The 22,388-nt window shown below is 36.0% G+C and overlaps 1 protein-coding gene across 2 annotated transcripts in view; it reads left to right on the top strand.

Annotated features, from left to right (window-relative positions):
- The window catches only part of ME3 (malic enzyme 3), a 296,435-nt gene that overhangs the window by 195,532 nt on the left and 78,515 nt on the right, over positions 1 to 22,388 (top strand). For both annotated transcript variants that reach the window (XM_051987289.1, XM_051987288.1), the window contains exon 6: positions 13,129 to 13,290. In XM_051987289.1, the coding sequence (XP_051843249.1) occupies positions 13,129 to 13,290 (162 nt within the window). The remainder of the gene's footprint in view (positions 1 to 13,128; positions 13,291 to 22,388) is intronic.

Genomic DNA, 22,388 nt, shown 5'->3' with positions numbered 1-22,388 from the left:
TCCTATCCTAAGATGAATAGAGCCCAACTTTAAAATAAAGTTCAAAGTAAAAAAATAAATTGGAAAAATGAGCAAATAATAACAACAAAAATAATTTCACTATTAAAAGCTACCATGGTGGCAGAGAAAACCACAGCATAAAATCAGAAGATGACAACAATGTGAAAACAGCCACAAAGCCTCAAAGACACATCTCAATTGGACCTAAGCCCAGCAAGATTTCCTAGGAGAGAAAAAAAAGAGCTAAGACTGGCAAGAGAAAAATTAGGGGGAAAAAGTGAGAGTGATACAAGAAAATTATGAATAGAGAATTAACAGCTTGGTTTATAAAAGGTACAAAAATATTGGAGAAAATAACACCCTAAATACAAAATCTCACTGAAGAAAATAATTCCTTAAAAGTTAGAATTAGGTAAGTAATTCTGTGAGATACCGAGAAACAATAAAACAAAGTTAAAAGGATAAAAATAGAGAAGAACATATGAAATATCTCATAAGAAAAACAACTGATCTGTAAATAAACCAAAGAGAGAGAATTTTAAAATTATTGAACTACCCGAAAGTCTTGATCAAAGAAAGAGCCTAGATATCATGTTTCAGGAAGTCATCAAGGAAAACTGCCCTAATATCTTAGATCTAAAGAGTCAAATAGAAATTAAAAAAGAATACCAATTACCTCCTGAAAGAGATCCCAAAATGAAAACTCCCAGGAATATTATAGCCAAGGTTCCAGGTCAAAGAGAAACTACTTCAAGCAATCAGAAAAAAAAAATTCAAATACCATGTTGCTACAGTCAGAATCACACAAGATTTAGCAGCTTCCACATTAAAGGAACAGAAGTCTTGGAATATTATATCCTGGAAGACCAGATTGTAGGATTACAACCAAAAATAACCTACCCAATACTGAGTATAATTCTTCAGGATAAAAACAATAGATATTTAATGAAATAGAAACTTGTAAAATTTTCTGATGAAAAGAGATGAATAAAAAAATTGACTTTAAACACAAAATTCAAGAGAAATATAAAAAGTTAAATATGAAAGAATAATCATAAGGATATCAATAAAGTTAAACTTATATTCTAATATGGGAAGATGATTCATGTAATTCTTAAGAACTTTATCATTATTAGTGCAGTTAAAAGGACAGAGGGCATGGATAAGTCAATTATATTGGAATGATATTCAAGAAAAACGAAGAGGTGAGATAAAGAGATGTACTGAAAAAGGGGGGAAAGAGGTGGAATGGGGACAATTTTTTCATATAAAAGAGGGGCACAAAGAGCTTTTACAGAATAAGAGAATATGAAGAGTAGTGGGCAACCTCACATTCATCAGAATTTCTTCAGAGAAAAGAAGAAACAGAAAAAAAATGAAATGGATGGAAAAATATAGTAATCATCACTGTGAATCATAAATAAATATAAATGGGATGCACTAAACAATAAAATGGAAGCAGATAACAGAATGGATTAGAAACCAGGATCTAAGAATATGTTGTTTACAGGAGACACACTTGAAACAGAAAGTCACACAGAGTTAAAATAGAGCACTGTAACAGAATCTAATATACTTCAGTTAAATTTTTAAAAAGGCAAAGTTAGCAATCATGATCTCATAAAAAACAAAAGCAAAATTAGACCCAATTAAACAGAATAATCAAGAAAAGTATATTTTACTAAAAGTTATCATAGACAATGAAGTAATATAAAAAAATTTTACAACAACTTTCTCTGATAAAGACCTTATTTTGCAAATATACACTGAGCCTAGAGCTTAGTCAAATTTATAAAAATAAGAGACAATCCCAATTGATAAGGAGTCAAAGGATATAAACAATTCTCATAAGAATACATCAAAATTATCTGTTGTCATATAAAAATGCCCTAAATCCTTATTGATTAAAGAAAGGCAAAGTAAAATAACTCTCAGTTACTACCTCACACCTTTTAGAAATTACAGATTCTGATAAAAGTAAGGGGAAAATAAGTACACTAATGAACTGTTAGTAGAACTGTGAACTGGTTCAACCACTCTTGAGAACAATTTAAAACTATAAAGTTGTGAATACCCTTTGAACGAGCAATACCACTATTAGATCTACACTCCAAAGAGAGCAAAGGAAAAGGAAAAGCATCTATGTGTACAAAACTATTTATAGCAGCTTTTTTGTAATAACAAAGAATTAGAAATTGAGGGAATGTTCATCAGTTGGAGAATGGCTAAACAAATTGTGGCGTATAAATGGGATGAAGTACAATTATGCTATGAGAAATGAGGAAAAAGCTAGTTTTTAGAAAAAGACCTATATTAACTGATGCAAAGTGAAGTGAGAGGAACTGAGAGATCATTGTGCACAGTAATACCAATGTTGTTATGATGATCAACTGTGAAAGACTGAACTACTCTGATCATTACAATGATCACATTATTTTCATGTTTTGCTATTGTTGTTGCTGAGGTAATTTTTTCTTGTGGTTTTTCTCTTTTGGTCTAATTTTTCTTTCCTAACATGACTGACTCATATGGAAATATTTTTAAATGATCACAGAAAAATAATAAAGGCAAGGAACTTTAAAACAAAAAAAGAAAAGAAAAAAATGCTATCCACCTCCAGAGAGAGAACTGATGAAGTCTGAATGCTAACCAAAGTATAATTTTCTCACTTTTTTCTTGCCTTTTTTGAAATATGGCTAATATTGAAATATGTTTTGCATAATTTCACATGTATATTGATATCATATTGTTTGCCTTCTCAGTGAATGTGGAAGAGGGTTAGAGGGAAGAATTTGGAATTCAAAAGGTAAAAAGGAAAAAACTTTTTAAATGAATAACAAATTTTTAGAAGATTATTTTTAAGTCACTAATTGATTAGAAACACAAAATGAATGTGAGGTCATGGATCCATCTTTCTTTGGGTTTATATTTAAAACAGTATTTAACACAAACAAGTACTCATCATATAGTATTTTGTTATTGTTTAGTCATTTCAGTTGCATCTTATTCTTTTTGATGCCATTTTAGGGTTTTCTTAGCAAAGATACTGAAGTCATTTACTATTTTCTACTCTTGCTCATTTTATAGATGAGGAACTGAGGCAGAAAGATTTAAATATTAGATAGGGTTACACAGCTAACAAATGTCTGAAGCCAGATTTGAACTAAAAGTCTTCCTAACTCCAGGCCCAGTTGCTGGCACATAGTAGGTACTTAATAAATGCTTTTTGATTGGTTGATCTTAAAAGTTAAGTGAATTCTCCCAAAATCACATAGATCCTGAATAGCAAAATTAGAATTTCTACCCAGCATCCCTGACATTAAAAATAGAAACCTTTGTATTGGTCTACCCATGACTTTACCATCCTTTTACAAACAAGGTGACTGTGAAGGAATATTCTGTGTTGTATAGAATTTCTCAAATGGTCTCAGAATCCCTTTACATTCAATATTGAGGACTCTTTTATATGCTTAAATAAAAATCCCAAATAGCTTAAGTTGATATGGATTATATCTATTGATCTTCAACATATTAGAAATTTAAAATCTTAAAATATCAATTTATTTAAAACAATAACAATTCCATTTTGTGTTAATCTAAAAAACAGGGTTTTCTTTTTATAAAAATAACTATTTTCCAAAAAAAATTATTGAGAAGAGTAGCATTGTTTTACATATTTTTGCAATTCTCTTTAATATTGGACTTAACAGAAGACAGCTGGATTTGATATTTGTTTCTACATTCAATCTGTTGTGAAATGTTCCTTTGATTGAAGTAAATGAAGAAAATTCAGCCACACATAAATATGTAGCTAAAAAAGGAAGAAATCTTTTAATATACTAATAATGTCTTGCTAGTATGACCTCACAGAAGCAATGAAAGTATCCCAAAGACCTGAAGGGGTCTCAAATCTCACTTTGAGAGCCACTGATATAGTGGATAAAATATTTGAGTTAAAATGGGGAAGATTGGGGCTAGCTGTGTGACTAAGGGCAAATCAGTTGCATCTCAATCTCCTCATCTAAAAAAAATGAATAGTATCTTCAGTATCTACCTCACAAGATTGTTATGAGGTTCAAATAAGACTAAATTTATATAACTTTTCACAAACTTTAAAGTAACATATAAGTCATATGTTATAATGATTACACTTTCATTGTTATTATTAGATTCCTTTTTCTTGTAGATGATGACAGGAACACAATTCTCTTTGCTTAGAGCTCCTTGCTGTTTGCCAAATAATATTTCATATCTGTGTCCTCATAAATTTCCTTTGTGACCCACCCATAATTTTATTTTTTTGAGGGTCTTAGTTTAAGCTGCAGAACCGAAAGTGTGTCTGGGTCTTGGCTCTCTCCTGTGCCAAATGCCAAGTAAGTTTTTGATCTGTAGCCATTCCGCATTCTAAATAGATAATTAGCAGACTGCATACAGAGCCTTTCCTGGGTACGATTTTTCTTACCCAGCTATTGGCTTCAGAAGAATTTGGTTGTGCACAATCCCTGGCTCAATTCTCCAGATTCTGGTTTCTATCCAAAAAGACAAGCTTCAGGGGTGTGTCTAGTGATCCAGAGGGAGATCTCAAAAACACCAAAGGAAACTAGCCTAATCAACTGACAAGTTACCCTGGGTCAAACCAGGGTTAATGGATTATCAAGACCTTGCAAATTATTTTGTTCCATATCTTGAAACAGACCAATACGCAATCATTCAACATATATCCATCCAGACCTCGCTCTGCTAGGCACTGAACTAAGCACCCAAGACACACAGACAAAAAACAGGAAATACATTCCCTGCCTTCAAGGAACCTACAGAGTAATTGGGAAGATGATTAAAAAGAATAAATACATATAAATTTAAATAGAAGCATGAAAATCATACAGTTATGTATTCAACAAGCACTGCTTGAGAGATGCAGTGAGATGTAAATAGTAATTGATAGGGGCCTGGATAATAAGTGCTGAAAGTCTGAGGATGAATGGGATATCCCATGTCTCCTGAGGCAATCATTTAGCAGGGTCAGTAAGCTTATTTGAAACTGTGCCAGTTTCATGAGGTTTCTTTAAGCTCTGTGGTTCTACTCAATGTGTTCTTTCAACAAACATTTGTTAAATGTACTTTTGCATCCTATTTCATCTCAGTTCAATCTGAGAGTTAATAGTTGGAGGATATACAGAGAAGTACAAGATATGAGTCCTAGAACCCCAGAAACTTGTGTCTATTATGAAAAATAATGATCCCAGACCAAATCATTTCCCTTCCATGGATTTCATCTGTTAAGTGTTCAAATTGCATTAGATGTTCTCTAAGGTCCTTTCCAATGTTAAAATTTTCTGATCCTATAAGTACAAATATTCAAATTTGTATAAATCCAAATATATACAAATATAATTAGAAATAGGAAATGAAACTAATAAAAGGTAGAGGTTATAGAAGAAGGGATAACTTTTGTCTGAGGGGTGATCAGGAAAGATTTCTTGGTGAAGGTGTCAAATGATCTGGGCCTTGAATCATAAGTAGAATTTCCACAGAAAGGAAAGATAAAGTTGAGGGAAGCACTTCCCTTATATAATAAAGGAATCAGCACTTGAAAAGGCTTAAAAGCAAAAAGGCTTGGGACTATTCAAAAAGGAGTGAGTAGTCCAGTTTGGCTAGAGTGTATATAATGAAGATTAGGAGGATGGATTGAATGTGGAAAGATAGATTAAAGTCAGCTTGTGTAGGACCTTGAATGAGAAATCAAAGTTTTAACTTTATTCATAAGGTGATAGGGAACCACTGAAGGTTGTAAACAGGAGATTGTCAAGGCTGGGACATGGAACAACTCTATTAAAAAATGGATTAGCTAAGGGAGAGGCTGGAGATAGGGAAACCAAATGGGAATCTATAGTCTATGCTGAGATAATAAGGTTATTGAATAAGGGTGGTCTCAGTGAAGATAAAAAGAAAAGGACAAATGAGAAAGGTTTTAGTAAGGCAATGGGATGAATTCCTTTTGGTTGAATTTAAACTATAGGAGAACTTAGGTGGAGCTGTCCAACAAGGAAGCTGGAGTTTTCTAGTGCTCCCATGGAGTATATGTAGAGATGGAGGCTTGGGATTCACTTCTGATTTCTTAAGTGTGTTCTCTCATTCTCCCAGGAACTCTCAGGAGTTTATCTCAATATTCTTATTTATATAAAGGAAACTGCTAGTGAAGCTTTGCCTCTCATTCTCTTCTTGAGCTGTCCGTAGCAGAAGATAAGACCAGTGACTCACCAGCAATAGTTTATCCCTTCAGGGCTTATTATTTTTCTTCTCCATCACATAGCAGCTTGAATACACTTAACTTACATATGTGCCTCTAAATTCCACTGGGAATCATTCATATATGCTAGTTGGTTGGAGGAAGCAATGAGATCTATAATAGAAGTAGCACCAAATTTGATTGTCATCAGGAAGCCTGGGTTCTAGGTGAGGTTCTGATATTTGCTGGATGTATGACTAAAAGCAAATTTCTTCATTTCTCTCAGTATCAATTTTCTTACTCATAAAATGGAAATAGTAATATAACAACTAGCGGGATGTGCTCAACAAATGTTTGTTGAATTGAATCAAGATAAAATCTTTTCCAACTAGCCTCATCTTACCCCACTGGGAGGTAAGACACTAAACCAGGGTGGGAGTCCTTTTTTTGCCAAGGATCATTTGGATATTTATAACGTCATTTGTGGGCCATACAATATTATCAACTTAAAGAACGTAAGCAGTGCGAAGTTATTGTACCTAGCTGTCAGTTTATCATTCTCTGCAGTTGCCTTAGCAAATGATCTCAGGGGTCTTGTATGGCAGGCCAGACATTCCCCACCCCTGCACTAATTAGTCATAAAAAATTACATTGTGCCACAGATTTGATGGTTGGGAAGGAAATAGAATATGTAGAAAGAAAAGGAAGAACAGCATATATGCAAAGTAATACAAAGAAATTTCTTAAGGAAAAAAAGTGCTAATGATAAGGAGGAGAAGGTGGGGGAAAGGAAGAAATTTTAGCTTATGCAGTGCAGAATCTTCCAATAAAGAGTGATAGCTGTCTTTGCTTTATATCCATAGATTCTCTGAATGGCAAGAATCCACAGAAACTATATGGTCCAACTTTTCTTAGAACAGAAATCCCTTCAACAACAATCCCAGTCTCCACTTGAAGAACTTCAGGTATAAGGAACTCACTACCTCAAAAAAACTCATTCCATTTTTGGATACATCTAAATTTTAGAAAGCTGTTCCTTACATAAAACTGAAGGACTGTAGCCTACCCTGTACCACTGCCACCTTTTTTAGACAAGAAAATAAGCAAACAAATCAAATCCTTCTTCCATATAACATCTCTTCAAATATTCGAACGAAGTGATTATGTCCTTTCAATGTCTTCCCTTCTCCAACTTAAACAGACTCAATTCCTGTTCTTTATATTATATATCTCCAGGTCTCTTCCCATACCAGTCTAGTGTAATACAGATTGTCACTTCCTAAAACGTGATCCCCAGAATGGACAAAATACCATAGGAATGTATTCTGGCCAGAACAGACTAAATAGGAAAAATCATACCTCACCCCACTCCTACTCATTTTGAAGAATACACTGCTGTCCCTCAGCCCCAGATGGCATTTAGTTTCATCAATTACCTTCTAACTACCTACTAACGGAAGGTACACCAGTCTCACTTGTAAATGGGAAACTTTTGCTTGATACAGAATACAAGGAGTTTTGAAGCAAAGGTTTCTACAGACTCCTACTGCTGTCTGTTGGAAAAAAGGAGTCAGAGACCTTTCTTTTTTTTAAGGACACATCCCTATCCTTCCTCTTTTCCTCAACCACACACCCTAGGACAAAAGCTAGTAACTCATTATTTTCTGATGAATCCCCAGCTTCAGGTTGGGATGTGGCTCAGCAGTCTGGAGTGAGTTGTTGGGGATCAGGTAAACCTGTTGAAAAGTGGGGAAGTAGCCCATTAGTCACTCATTCTGATGGATAACCTAGGCCTGAGGAATAGGGGGTGGGGCAGGCTGTTAAAAGTCAATGGTCATAAATCAGGACTAAAAGTGAGAACTCTTAGTCTTTTTCATTCCCACAGTGAACATCTTCCAACTCCTTGCGTCAGGAGTGAGGAGGATGAGAATAGCCCTGCTCACTCCAAAGCTTTCCCAAGCTCCTAAATCATTTGCTATCCTAATGTTGACACCACCAGAGAAAATACTGGGCAATAGTCCAGCTACATCCAACTCCTTCCTCAGAGGCTCACTGACCCATCATTGGTATTCTCTTCCCTTTGGTCCTAATTATTTATGCAATGAAGAGAGAACCTCTTCACTGAAGATGTTAGAGTAGCAAAAGGCTTTAAAGTTCTTTTAGTTCTGTGGCCTATGCATGCAGTCCTCAGACACTCAAGTTCAGCCAAAACCAATGAAAAGATACATTTAAATCTGTTTTGGGAGTATTAGAGACTGCCTATGGCCCAGGGGTTTCATGTGACCCCTCTGGCTAAAAGAACAGAATACAAGGTGTGAGTTATGAAGATCTGGGTTAAAATCTTTTCCTCTGTGACCATAAACAAAACATTCATCCTCTCTGAAACTCATTTTCCTCATCTGTAAAATGGGGAGAATAATATCAATAGCATCTACCTGAGAGATTTATTTCAAAGTTAAAATGAGGTCATATGTTTAAAGTGCTTTGAAAACAATAAAAAATCATTGAATTATAGGCAGCATAAGGTAGCGAAAAGAGGGGTGGCCATAGAGTCACAAAGGAATTGGCCCAAGTTTTTTTCTCTGACACATACTCGCTATATGACCATGGGCAAAGGCGTTACAGATCTATGTTTGTGGAAGACAATTTTCTTATGGAAGATTATGGGGATGAAATCCTGAATATTGGTCGGAAAAGTAACAGGTTAGAGCTGGAAAGGATCCGCTTGCCCAATTATCTCATTTTTACAGCCAAGGAAACTGAGGCCCCAAGAATCAAAGTGACTTGCCTGTAGTCACATAACAAAATGGCAGAGCTGGAACTCAGATCTAAGTGTCTGGGGTCTTCTAATTTTTCTGATTTACATGTTATTGTTGTTGTTTAATTATTTCAGTCATGCTTATCTCTTTGTGAGCCCATTGAGGGTTTTCTTGGCAAAGATACTGGAATGGTTTGCCATTTCCTTCTCCGGGTAATTTTATAAATGACAAAACTGAGGCAAAACAGGGTTAAGCAACTTGTCCAGAGTCACACAACATGGACGTATCTAAAGCCAGATTTGAGCTGAGGAAGCCCAGTACTCTATCTACTGTGATACCTAACTGCCCCAACTCACATACCCAGTTCACTTTCCATTTTACCTGACTGCTGCCTACATAGTTTGTTGCCTTGACACATTTACTTAGTGAAAATTCAACCTTCTGTTTTTCAGAGTTCCCAAGGAGAGAAAAATAATGAAACAAGGATTTATTAAGTACCTACTATTTGTCAGGCACTGTGCTAAGCATTTTACAAATGTCTCATTTGATTCTCATAACAACCCTGGAAGGAAGCTGCTGTTATTGTAATCCATATTTTACATTTGAGGAAACTAAAGAAGACAGAGATTGAGTAACTTTTCAAGAATTACACAACTTGTAAGTGTCTGAAGTTGAATTTGAACTCAGGTTTTCCTGTCTCTAGACATAAAGCTCTTCCTCTATATCACCTAGCTGTCTAGCAAATCAGGATTATCAGGCCAACACACACAAAAAATGAGTCTGACAAAGACAAAGAATGTGTGTCAATTTGAAGGCCCTCAGCAGTTGCATCATTCCAAGCCAAGGTAACAAAATCAAGAAAAGCTTTGGGTCAGAACCTGAGTTAGCAGAGTCCAAGCAAGGAAACAAAGACAATATCAAGGACTCAAGCAGACATCCAAACCTGGAAGCCAGACAGAGAGGTTAGAACCAAAAGGAAATATGTGAGAGGCAAGTCCAGAATACAGAGAGAAAAGGTCAAAAGCAGACAGTGCTAATCACTAAGCAGCTGTCTGCCTCAGAGCTAGAAGCATGCATGACCTGCCCAAAAGGATGTGGCAACTGGAAATACCTGATTGGATTGTAGAGTGGAAGAGGGATGAATTCCAAGGCCATCAAACAATAAAATAAAATATTGAGATAATTTGTGTGCTATGCTTTATGAGTAATAAAGTACATTTAAAACTCTCAATGAAAAGACAGACATCCATCCCCTTCCTTATGCTCTTAAATTCATCAGGACAAGAAGAGGTCTCATGGTCTACTCCTTGCTCCTCCAATGCTACTTCCAGATGTTCATTCTACCCTTCATACTTGGTAATCTCCCTTTTTTTGAATCTTATACCATCTGATTATCTTTGATGAATTCAGGTCACCTGACCAAAAATGAATTACATCTTTAGGCAGTGAAAGAACTGAAAAGTATGATTGCTGAGCCTATTAGTACTATTTGAAAGATCATAGAATTTATAATTATAATGTTGGAGACCATTTGTCCAATTTTTAAAAAAAGGAGAGAATAACCGTGTGTAAACTATTTGCAAATTGTTTTTGCAAATTTTTTTTAGAAAATTCTAGAGTAAGCCATTAAAGAGACAGAAATCATCTAGAATGGGGATGGGAAAAGAAATTTGCAAAGAGCTAGCCATCATGGCCCTATCTAGAATGTATCCTGCACACCAGACTAATTTGATATCTTTTTTGACAGGATAAGCAAACTAGCCTAAAAAAGGAATGCTGTGGATATTGTTTACCTAGATTTTAGAAAAGTATTTGATCAATTATCTCATACTATTTTTGTAGGAAATCTGGAAGAGATGTGCACTAGTTCAATCCAATAAACATTTATTAAGCATCTATGTGTCAGGCACTGTGCTAAGCACTGAGGATACAAATAATTAAAAGAAAAACAGCCCTTGCCCTCAAGGAGTCTATAATGAACTACAGTATAATATAATGAAATGGACATGGAATTTGTGGGAAATCTATCAAAGAATAGTCATTAATGATTTAATATCAACTTAGCAGATTCTACAGTGGAGTACCCAAGGACTAGTGCTTGGCTTTATGCTATTTAACACTTTTATCAATCAGGTTTGTGAGTGGCTTAAACCATGGATAACTGGCACACTGAATGACAAGAGTTAAGATTCAAAAAGTTAAAAATAAATAAAATTAAAATAAATTCAGTAGGGATAAATGTAAAGTCTTGCTTCCAAAAAGTTAGTTTCAAAAGTATAAGTTGGGGAAGACTTGACTGAGACAGCTCTTAGTTAAAAAAAAAATCTGGGGATTTTAGTGGATTGTAAGCTCAATGAGAACAGTATGTTATGACAGGTAAAAGCTGCATTGAGAAACACAGTATCTAGGAATAAACAGATCACAGCTCCAATGTACTTTGTACTATAGAATCAGTTCTGGATGCCACACTCTCAGAAAGGTATTGATAGACTGGATATTGTCCCGATGAGGGCAATCTCAATAATGAAAGATACCCATGATATTAAAGGTAGGTTCAAGTGAAGGAACTGGGAATGTTGAAAGGATTCACAGAGATCAGATCTGTCTTTAAAGAGTTGAATCTGTTGAAAACAGCCTAAACTTACTCTATTTGATCTCAGGGGAAGAACCAGGAACAATGAATAGAAGGTGCAATGAGGCAAATTAGGCTTCATATCAAGAAAAACTTCTTGATCTTGAGAGGTAGCACATAGTAGACAATAAATTTTTATTGACTGACTGCTAAGGCCTGCTATCATTCTCCCTGACATTCTACTTTCAAACATCATAGCCTCTTAGTTTGTTGACCTCTGTCATTCCATCTTCACTCTTTCTTAACCACCCACAATGGAGATCACACCTTAAACCTCAACATCATGTATAACTTTTCCCTGGATTGTCATCAAGACAATAATGACAGTTCAGATACTTAACCTGTACTCTGTGAAAGAATTTGAGGAGTTTTCCACTGGCTATTCTATAAATTTGGATAACTATTCCAAAATAGATCATTGTAAAGTACAATATTACATATATGCTTTAGAGAGTTAAAGGCAAAGTACAACCTAAGGTTCAAAATGAAAGGCTCCTTCTGACAGAGGGCTCAAACAAGGTGTTGTGGAGATGATGGCATTTTTAATTGGGCTTTAAAGTATATATATATATATATATATATATATATATATGTGTGTGTGTGTGTGTATGTGTGTGTGTATGTATATATATGTATACACATATATGTACATATATGTGTGTGTGTATATATATGAAGTCATCAAAGGAAGAGGCAGACAACATTCTAGACACATAACACTGGACAAAATCACAAAGGTTGGAGAGTTCAAAGTATATTCAGAGTGCAGAGAGTACTCTACTTTGGAATATGTGTGTAGGTGTGTAGAGAGAAGTAATAAGGTGAGTCTAGAAACGAAAGGCAGCATCAAATTCTGAAAGCTTTTAAAGGTCAGAGAAATTAATTCAAAATTCCCCCCGGGGAATAAAGAGCTTCTGAAGGATTGGCTGGTTGTTGGGTTTGAGCTAAGAAATGACAAAGCTGGGTGTAAGGAAGATTAATCAGAAAATGATATGAAGATTAGATTGGAAAGGAAGAGAGTGGGGGCAGGTAAATGGTAATGAGGTCCTGAAGTAGGGGGATGGGAGCAAGATTAAAGGAAAAGGGATTGAAAGAGAATGTGCAAAGATAGAATCAATAGGCCTGGGCAACTAAATGAATATGAGAGAAGGTTGAGCCAAGATCAAATATTACTCTCTGCCTGATTGGTTTCCCCAAAGATCATCCAAAATGAAAAAAAAAAAAAACAAGAACAATTGAGGTGATTTCAATTCCTTATAGCATTTGCTGGGGAACAGTGGTTTGGAATGCAGTCCAGGTGTATTTCAGTTATCTCTCCTCTGTGGAATTTCCCAGTTGCCAGCCAAGAATCATGGAATTACTTTTTTTAAAGTGAAATTTAATGAAATTCTTTAGTCTTATCACATTCCAACAAAGTCATAGAGGGTTCAGTTTTAATATCTAACTTGCCACAATTTATAAAATAAATGTATCTTCCCAACTCAATGTGCCTGGGTTTTGTTTTTCAGGCTGTGGTGGTGACAGATGGAGAACGCATTTTGGGCCTTGGAGATCTAGGCTGCTATGGCATGGGCATCCCAGTGGGCAAACTTGCACTGTATACTGCATGTGGTGGAGTAAATCCACAACAGTGTCTCCCAGTTCTGCTAGATGTTGGCACTAACAATGAGGTAAGAGACCCAGCACATGAAAAAGAAGTAGATGGGTAAAAAATGTTACCTCGACTAAGAATCTCCAAATAAACAGCACCCAGAAGAGTGGGTAGGGAAGGGGGAAAGAGAAATAGGTTGTATTTGGGAATAAAATATCCAAGGCATAAACATATTCAAAAGTATATGGAAAGATAGTAGAAGAAGAGAACTTCCAAATCTATGGAAAAATGATAGAATAGATACACAGAAGAGATGATAACAAGTGAATGGAAGAATCATCCTTTAATTGTATGGAAAAAATGAATCTTGGGGCATATGGAAGAATGAAATTTAAATATGATACATGGGGAATATAAAGAAAGGATAACTGGGTTTTAGATGATAATTGGGATATTGATGAATGTTGTCCAGAGCTTTTAAGGTAAATGATACTCATAGTTGGATTTGGGCTGTTTCTGGAGGCTTGGCAGTTGAACCTGGGAACTTGATAAGCATGAGACCTGGCACCTGCTCTGCATCTTACAGTTTTAGAATTATCTAGGATACAAAGAGCTTAAGTGACTTGTTTGGAACTACTATATGTCAGAGATAGGGTTTGAATCCAGACCTTCCTGACCCTAAGATCAGCTCCTCATTCACAATGCCCCTCACGATCTATAATGTTTAAAGAAATTATGTTTAATACATATGAAAGATGTAGACATGTCTGGATGCATGAAAGATTATAGTTATAGATTAATAATGTCCAGTGCCAATGGACAAAATAGTATGTGACATATAAAATGATGCAATGGAAAGAGTCTTTTGATATGAGTTCAAATCCTCACTCTCAATGTGTGATTATAGGTAAATTACTTTATTTTTTTGATTTTCAATTTTTTATCTATAAAATGAGGGTATTGAATTAAATGAACTAAAATGAAAGTTCTAAAATGAAGTTCTCTTCCAGTTTTAGGTCTGTGATCTTGTGACCTATGACTTGTATTTTTGTCTTTATATCTTCAGGGACTACTATAGTACCTCATCACATATGGCTATCCAAGAAAATAATGACCAGGGTTCAGGGGAGAAATACCTAGAAGATATGAAGGAAAATTAAATCCATTTTTAAAAAATAATTTTGAGCTCTGGATGCTTAAGTAGATCTTTCTGCAGAGAGATGATATCTAGGTCACTTGTTCTCATTATAGTCTTTTACATAATGGAGTCTCTGATCTTTTTGTTCCCCTGACTTAGGCGAGACCACCATAAATCACTTGTCCTCCACAGAGTCCAACTCCATTCATATGCTTCCCCCTCCATCCTTCCTGTCCCCCTTTTCCTCTATTGCAAAGTGTCTATTTGACTTGTGGCTGCTCTTCTCCCCACACTAGGTCTAACCTCTTAGGTTCTGAAATTATTCTCCCTCCTAACCTACCTCCAATACCATAATAAAAGCCCTTCCCTATTCTCTCAGGCAAATCAATCCCAAGGGGAAGATATGAAGGCCAGGATTTTTAAAAATGAAAAAAATTCACCTATAAGGTATCTTCTAACTTCATTCCCCAAAGAAGGAATTTCTAATGGCGGAAACCCAAACACCAGGACAAGGATGGTAAGGGAACTATTGTGGGAGGGTAAGAGGAGAGAAATGATACAGGAACCTTCCTGTGCTTAAATCACAACATTTGTATCCAAGCTTAGCGTGGTTCCTTTACCAAAATGAATTTAGCAATCTGGTCATGGGAACTGAATAACTGGCATAAAAAAACACCCAAAAGGGATCAAAAAAAAAATCTCAGTCTGACATCCACAGACCTGCTTTCCTGTGGTCGGGGTGAATGTGACACATTCACAGGAGGACTGTTTGGAACTGATGGTATGTCAGCCACAAAGGTTTCCAGGTGGTTTGGACCTAATTAATTTCAGGCATCTGTCCGGAGGCTGGCTGCCCTCAGCTTTAGACAAGCCATGGCTTTGCATCTGTTAGCAGTTTCCGTCCCCATGACTCTGACTCAGAAGATATGATATTTGGCCATCTATTCCTTGCCAATATAGACATCTGCAGAGATATTTTTTCAATAAAAAAAATACCACATCTCTGAATATGGTCAGCTACATTGCAGAACTCAGCAACTGAGGTCCAGTAATTCCCCATTTTTAAAAAATGGAAATTCAGGAGATCAGGAGCACAACTGGGACATGGGCACTGTGGGCTGAGTTAAAACTACTTAGGCTTTAGCTGTAGAATGGAGAACAGAAAAGAACAATTGTACTGTCATTGCCAATGATCCGAGGCAGGAGAGCAGTGTGTTTGGCAGAAAATGTCTGAACTAGGAGTTAGGAGACCTGGGTCCTATCCCAGATTCTAAAATTACATAGCTGGGGGATGTTGAATTGGCCACTTTTTCTCTCTAGGTCTTTGATTCCTCACTGATCAAATAAACAGGTTGTATTAGACCTCCTTGGCTTAGACAAGGCACCTAATAAGAGCATGTTGGATATGAATATAGACATCTATGAAGTCCCTTCCAGCTGGAACAATCTATGGAAAGAACATTGGATGTATAGTCAAAAGTCTTAGCTTGGGATTCTGGATCTGTTACCTTGAACAAGTCACTTGAGCCTCAGTTTCCTCTTCTGTAAAATGAGAGAAATGTACTTAATGATCTCTCTAAGGTCTTTGGTCTAATTTCTAGGATTATGATCGACATTTCTCTTTTGAAAATCCCCTTCTCCTCCCTTCCTACCTCACTCATAAGACAATCAGCCAGTAAACGTGTTAAGCTCCCACCTTGTACCAAATACTAGCACTGAGAATACAAAAAGAAGCAAAAGATAGGCCCAGCCCTCATAATCTAATTGAAAAGACAATACACAAAAGGGAAAAGGAGGCTGAAAATAAAAGGATGTAGGGAAGGTAAGGGAGGGTTGGGGAAGGTGGCCAATATGGAGGAATGGTGGACATCTCAGAGAAGTCTCAAAGTAGAGCAGCCAGATTAGAAATGAAATGTTCTAAATGGAGTTCCCTCCTTCAGTGGAGGTTTTAGGGTTTATGACTCCACATTCCAATCGGAGGGGCAGAGAATGGGGATGAGGTGGAAAATCAAGTCTGATGGGATCTTGAAGGAAGATTAGTTTTCCCCAATAATGAACTTCCTGAGTCACAATGGATATATCAAGGAAGCCCAAAAGTAAAGCAGGCAGATAAGAAATGGGATAAAAATTGATCAGTGATGTACAGAACCAGCTACACCCAGTGAAAGAACACTGGGAAATGAGTGTGGAATGCTTGAATTTTTGTTTTTCTTCCCAGGTTATTTTTACCTTTATAAATCTGATTTTTCTTGTGCAACAAGAGAACTTTGTTGGAATCTTTACAAACTGTTAAGTCATTAGAGTTGATAGAGACAATAATTATCTAAGTTAGCATGGTTCGGTATCATTGATCTGATCTTACAAGGAGATGTTTTGGGCCAGAACCTGAAACAAGGTACTAAGTAGAACTGATAGAAACAATGCTTATGTTCACACCCTTAGAGAGCTCATATAAGCAAGAAGTATTTAAGTACTCATTGGAGTTCACGAGTTTCACAAAGTAAACTTTGTAAGTTTGTGAATTTACACCTCCCTTGAAGCTCTTAGGGCCAGAGAGAGAGATTATGGGAGAAAACCTATAATCCCATTCTCTCAGAAGAGTCATATATAAGAAGCAGACAGAGGCTCAGTCAGGGGAGTTCAGCTGAATTAGATTGGAGAGGAGCAGTCTGGGAGATTGAGAGCCAGAAACCCTCTCTCAGAGGCGAGACAGATTTAACTTGGTGCTGACTGGAGACTGAAGAAAGCAGAGGCAGAAGCAAAGGACAAAGCTGCAAGAGCTCTTGGAACCAAGCAGAGAGATAGGTCTCAACTAACCAGGCTATTTTGGAAGGAGAAAATAAAACATTTGCATTTTTACCAGCTGGCTGCATTTTGGGTGATTATTACTCTTAACTGAAACTAAGGCTGCCTCCAGAAAAACCTCCCTGAGAAACTCGCTCCCAGAGAGAACTATTATATTATTTTAAAAGAAGAAAATCACCACAGAACTGTATAAATATGTTTACATATGTTGTATTTAAACTTTAACATGTTTAACATGTATAAGACTGCCTGCCATCTAGGGGAGGGTTGGGGAAAGGAGGGGAAAAGTTGGAACAGAAGTGTTTGCAAGGGTCAATGTTGAAAAATTACCCAGGCATAGGTCCTGTCAATAAAAAACTATAATAATAATAATAAAAGAAATGGGATAGAGTTCCTGATTAGCTTGTCTCATGAATACAGATAGAGCCTGAGCCTCATTTGGACACAGAAAGTGGACCTAAGTTATAGGATCCAGTACCACAGCCTCTTAAGCATGAAATTTAAAGGAAAAGGAAAAGGAAATAAGGGCAAGAATAAAGAAGGGGAGAGAACAATAATAATGTTAGAATCCTCTGTATTATTGAAGCTAATCATCCAACTCTAATTAATTATATTCTCTGAAAAGATTTGGGAGTGAATGTGGACATATATACACATGTATATACATATAAATACATCATATACATACACAAACATACATACACATATACACACGGTTGTATTTTGCTTTCAAGACCACTGGGTCCCCTTGGAAAGCTTTGTTTTAAATCAATGAAGTTCATTTTTTTAATAATAACTTTTTATTTTTCAAAATACATTCAAAGATAGTTTTCAACATTAACCTTTGCAAAATTTTGTGTTATATATTTTCTCCCTCCCTCCCCCTCTCTCCTAGACAGCAAGAAATCCAATGGAAGGTTAAACACATGCAATTCTTCTAAAAATATTTCCACATTTATCATGTTGCACAAGAAAAATCAGATCAAAAGGAGGAAAAATGAGAAAGAAAAAACAAGCAAACAACAACAACAAAGTGAAAATACTATGCTATTACTCACTTTCAGTTCCTGTAGTTCTCTCTCTGGATGCAGATGGTGCTCTCCATCACATCTACTGGAACTGACCTGAATCATCTCTCAATGAAGTTTTTTAGGCTAAGAATCTTGACTTTCTACCTCTTCCATCACTCCAAACTGTTAGCATCATAATACCTGATATTTATAAAATTCTTCATATTCATTTCCTCATTTGATCATCACAGCAATTCTGTGAGGTGAGTCCTACAACTATGTTTACATCTCATTTTACAGATGAGGAAATTAAGTCTCAGAAATGGAAGTAGTATGGTACAATAGAGAGAGTATTGGCTTGGAATTAGATCTGTGTTCAAATCCTGCCTCTGATGTCTCTTTTTTTTTTTTTTTGATGTTTTAAACAAGTTTCTTAAATCTTCTTGTGCTTTAGCTTCCTCATCTGTAAAATTAAGGGATTAGACTAAATAGTCTTTGAGGTTTGATATAAAAAAAAACCCATCCTAACAGTTTTGTTGTTATTTAGTTATTTTTCAATTGTGACTGAAAAGGATGGAAGTGGAAACCTCATTTGATGTTTTCTCTGCAAAAATACTGGAATGGTTTGTCATTTCTTTCTCCAGCCCATACAGTGTGTTTAGCACTATGCTTATTGCATGATTAATAAAAGTTATTGAATTGAATTAAATCGTCTTCCTAAAATTCATATTACTGAGAGAATTTGACCTTGGGATTTCCACTCCATAGTCATTCAACCTGTGAGATTATTTATGTTATGTATGTGTTTTGTCCTGAAATTGTTTTTTAGCATCATAATAACCTAATTGTATGTGTGCTTCCAAAAAATATCATAAGGTAACAAGAGAAGAACCCTAGTCAAAAGCCACAGAAAAAAATCCCACATAGATTTTCCTGTTTGCGGAAAAACATCTGCCCTTAGAAGCTCTGAAACTCTGAGTCCGTTTTACCTGCCAGAAGGGTTTTAAAAGGAAAGGATTTAAAATAATAAACACACAGGGCAGCCAACTCATGAAGAAGGGATTTCCCACTTGGAAGTCCCATGACTAAGTTCCTGAGGTAAAAGGTTGAAAGGAAGGGAGTCCTTCCCTGATTACTCATTTTAGTCCTTCAAAATATCCGGTCTCTGGCTCACCTGGCCCTCCCCAGAGAAACCAAACCAGTCACTGTCCAGTTGTTTATTTTGTTTTCCCACTTATTATTATTTTTCCTATTTCCTATTTTTCTTCTTTGCTCTTTGTCTTCTGAAGTCACTCTCTGCCACCCATGCCAAGGATTCTTGCTGGTTATGGTGTTCTTCATGGGCAATGGAAGGTTGGGTAACTAGCAGACAAAATTCTCAGGCTAATTTATATCCTTGAGGTGGGATGCAACAGTCAAACCCAATGTAGCACCAGCTGATCTGAGAATAATGACCCATGTTAAAGCTGTAGAGTGGAAAGGATCCCATTTGCAGTCCAAAGACCTAGCCCTGACATTTATCAGTCATGTAACCTTGAGTATGTCATTTTATCTTCAGTAAACCTCTATAGCCTTATCTGCAAAATGATTTTCCTTTACCCACTCAGGTTCAGTCTCTCTACCCAGAATTTCAGTAGAGTGTTTCATAAGTTACTGTAGCCTAATGATTCATTACTTGGGGTCTGCCTTTAGGTGCTGAACTTTTCTAAAGGCTGTCAGGTTGATCATTGATATCTAGGATAATCATAGAAAAGCAGTGAATATGGGATTGTGGAGAGAGAACTGGCTTTAGATGTAGGAAGACCTGGATTCATACTTTACCTCTGACTAGGCTAACTGTGTGATCCTGGGCAAATCACTTAACTTCTCAATGTCTCCAGACAACTGTCAATAAGTTTCAGAAAAGGTGCTGATTATTTTGGTAAAGAAATATAATGAAAACACATACAATAGACTCTTCTGCTAATAACGGTAATGATTTCCAGGATCTTTACTGTTAATATTCCATGGATGTGCTAAATATATAAACAGTGTTTGAGCTACATGAATTTATCATCTGCTCCCTGGACTAACTTTCCATCTCTGAGATTTCATAAAAGCCTTTCTCCACACCTGGAATTTACTCCCTTCTCATCTCTGAATTTTACAGTCTTTTTTCTTTCAAGGTTTACCTCTTTCATAAAATTTTTTTTACTCCATCTCCCCCTCCAAAAAAATGCAAAATTGATCATGTTTTTTCTCTCTCCTCAAATTGTCCTAGAGCATTTTGTCAGATCTATCCCTTGCTCAACCTCCCCATCCCAGCTCCCAATTTCCCACCTTCAATTATACTTGGGGCTATTATATTCAACTCTGTTGTGTGTACTATATACTTGTATGTAGTAAAAATTAGTGTAGTAAAGATGGTACATCATATTTTGAAATGAATCTATCTTCCCTGTGTGAGTTCTGTGAAATGATAACATCTACCAAAACAGACATCCTGGTTTCTCTCATTTATTTGCAGGTATTTTCATTGAAATTTTGCAATGAATTTGTGGTGTTTGCCCTGGAGAAGATAGATAGGATGCCCAAGTGAGATTTCATTAAAGCTAAAGAGATTTAAAAGACTGAGACTTTGAAAAGTTAAAAAGGAAAGCAAATGCAGATGCAAAATGGACTTTGGAGCCTTGCATATTTACCAAAATTGCCTATGAAGAGGTCAGCAAGACAGTAAATTCTGCTTCCAAGTCATAGATTGCATTTATATTACTGTCTCTAGTCACTCATGTAAATAAAATTCCCAAAGAAGTAGAGGAGGTGAAATATACACTAACAATCCTAAGAAATAGGCTGGTTTACAAAGAAGCAGTGGAACTAAAGACCAAATTGCCCATAGTTTCTGAATTATGGAGAAAGCAAGATAGTTCCAGAAAATGTGTCCAGTCCTCAAAGAGATTTGAGTACCACATAAATTTACTTGGCTTCTGAGGAACCTGTATGCAGGTCAAGAAGCAACAGTTAGAATCAAATATGAAACAACTAATTGACTTAAGATTGGAAAAAGAATAAGCACAACAAGATTGTATACATCACCTTATTTATTTAACTTACATGCAGAGAAATGCCATACTGGATGACTCAGAAACTGGAATTCATGTTTCCAGGAGAAATATCAGCATTCTCAGATATTCAAGAGATGCCACTCATATGGCAGAAACTAAAGAAGAATTAAGACACCTCTTGATGAGGATGAACTAGGGTAGTGTAAAAGCTGCTTGAAGATAAATATCAAAAAACTAAGATCATAGCAACTGGACTCATTACTTTCTGGCAAAAAGAAAAAAAATGGAAGCAGTGTCAAATTTTATATTCTTGGATTCAAGATCACTACAAATAACAATTGTAGTCATGAAATTAAAAGATGTTTGCTCCTTAGAAGGAAGGCTGTGGCAAATCTGGACAGTATACTAAAAAAAAAATAACAATATTACCTAGTGACAAAACTCCATATTGTCAAAACTATGATTTTTCCAGTAGTAATGTATTATAAGAGAGTTGGACTATTAGGAAAGCTGAATTTCATAGAATCAGTGTTTTCATATTGTGGCACTGGAGAAAAATATTTACAGTCCCTAGGATAACAAGGAGATCAAATCAGTTAATACTTAAAGAAATTAATGCAGGCTACTCATTGAAAGGGAAAATGTTGAAGCTGAAATACTCTAACTACATGATGAGAAGATGGGAGTTTTCTCATTGAAAAAGACCCTAATATTGGGAAAGATTGAAAGAAAAGGAAAAAGGAATGGCAGAGAATACAATGGATATATAGTATCATGGAAACAATGAACATGAACTTGAACATACTTTGAGAAATAGCGGAGGGTACAATGGCCTGACATAATATGGTCCATGGGATCACAAAGGGTTCACTACAACTGAATGACAAGACAACAAAACCAAGGACCATCAGATATTCAAGAGATGCCACTCATATGGCATAAACTAAAGAAGAATTAAGACACCTCTTGATGAGGATGAAATAGGGTAGTGTAAAAGCTGCTTGAAGATAAATATCAAAAAACTAAGATCATAGCAACTGGACTCAAAAAACTTGGCTGAAAAAACTCCTATAGAATATAGCTTGGATGTGCTGAAGCTAGCTTAACCAATTCTGGAGAGTTTATTCTTCAGTTTATACCTTGGAATTAGTAAATGCTGCAAATCAACTTGACCTGGGAG

The sequence above is a fragment of the Antechinus flavipes genome, chromosome 3, assembly GCF_016432865.1.
Source record: "Antechinus flavipes isolate AdamAnt ecotype Samford, QLD, Australia chromosome 3, AdamAnt_v2, whole genome shotgun sequence".
Lineage (NCBI taxonomy): Eukaryota > Metazoa > Chordata > Mammalia > Dasyuromorphia > Dasyuridae > Antechinus > Antechinus flavipes.
Note: the sequence above shows the minus strand (reverse complement) of the source record. Positions and strands in the feature narration are given on the sequence as shown.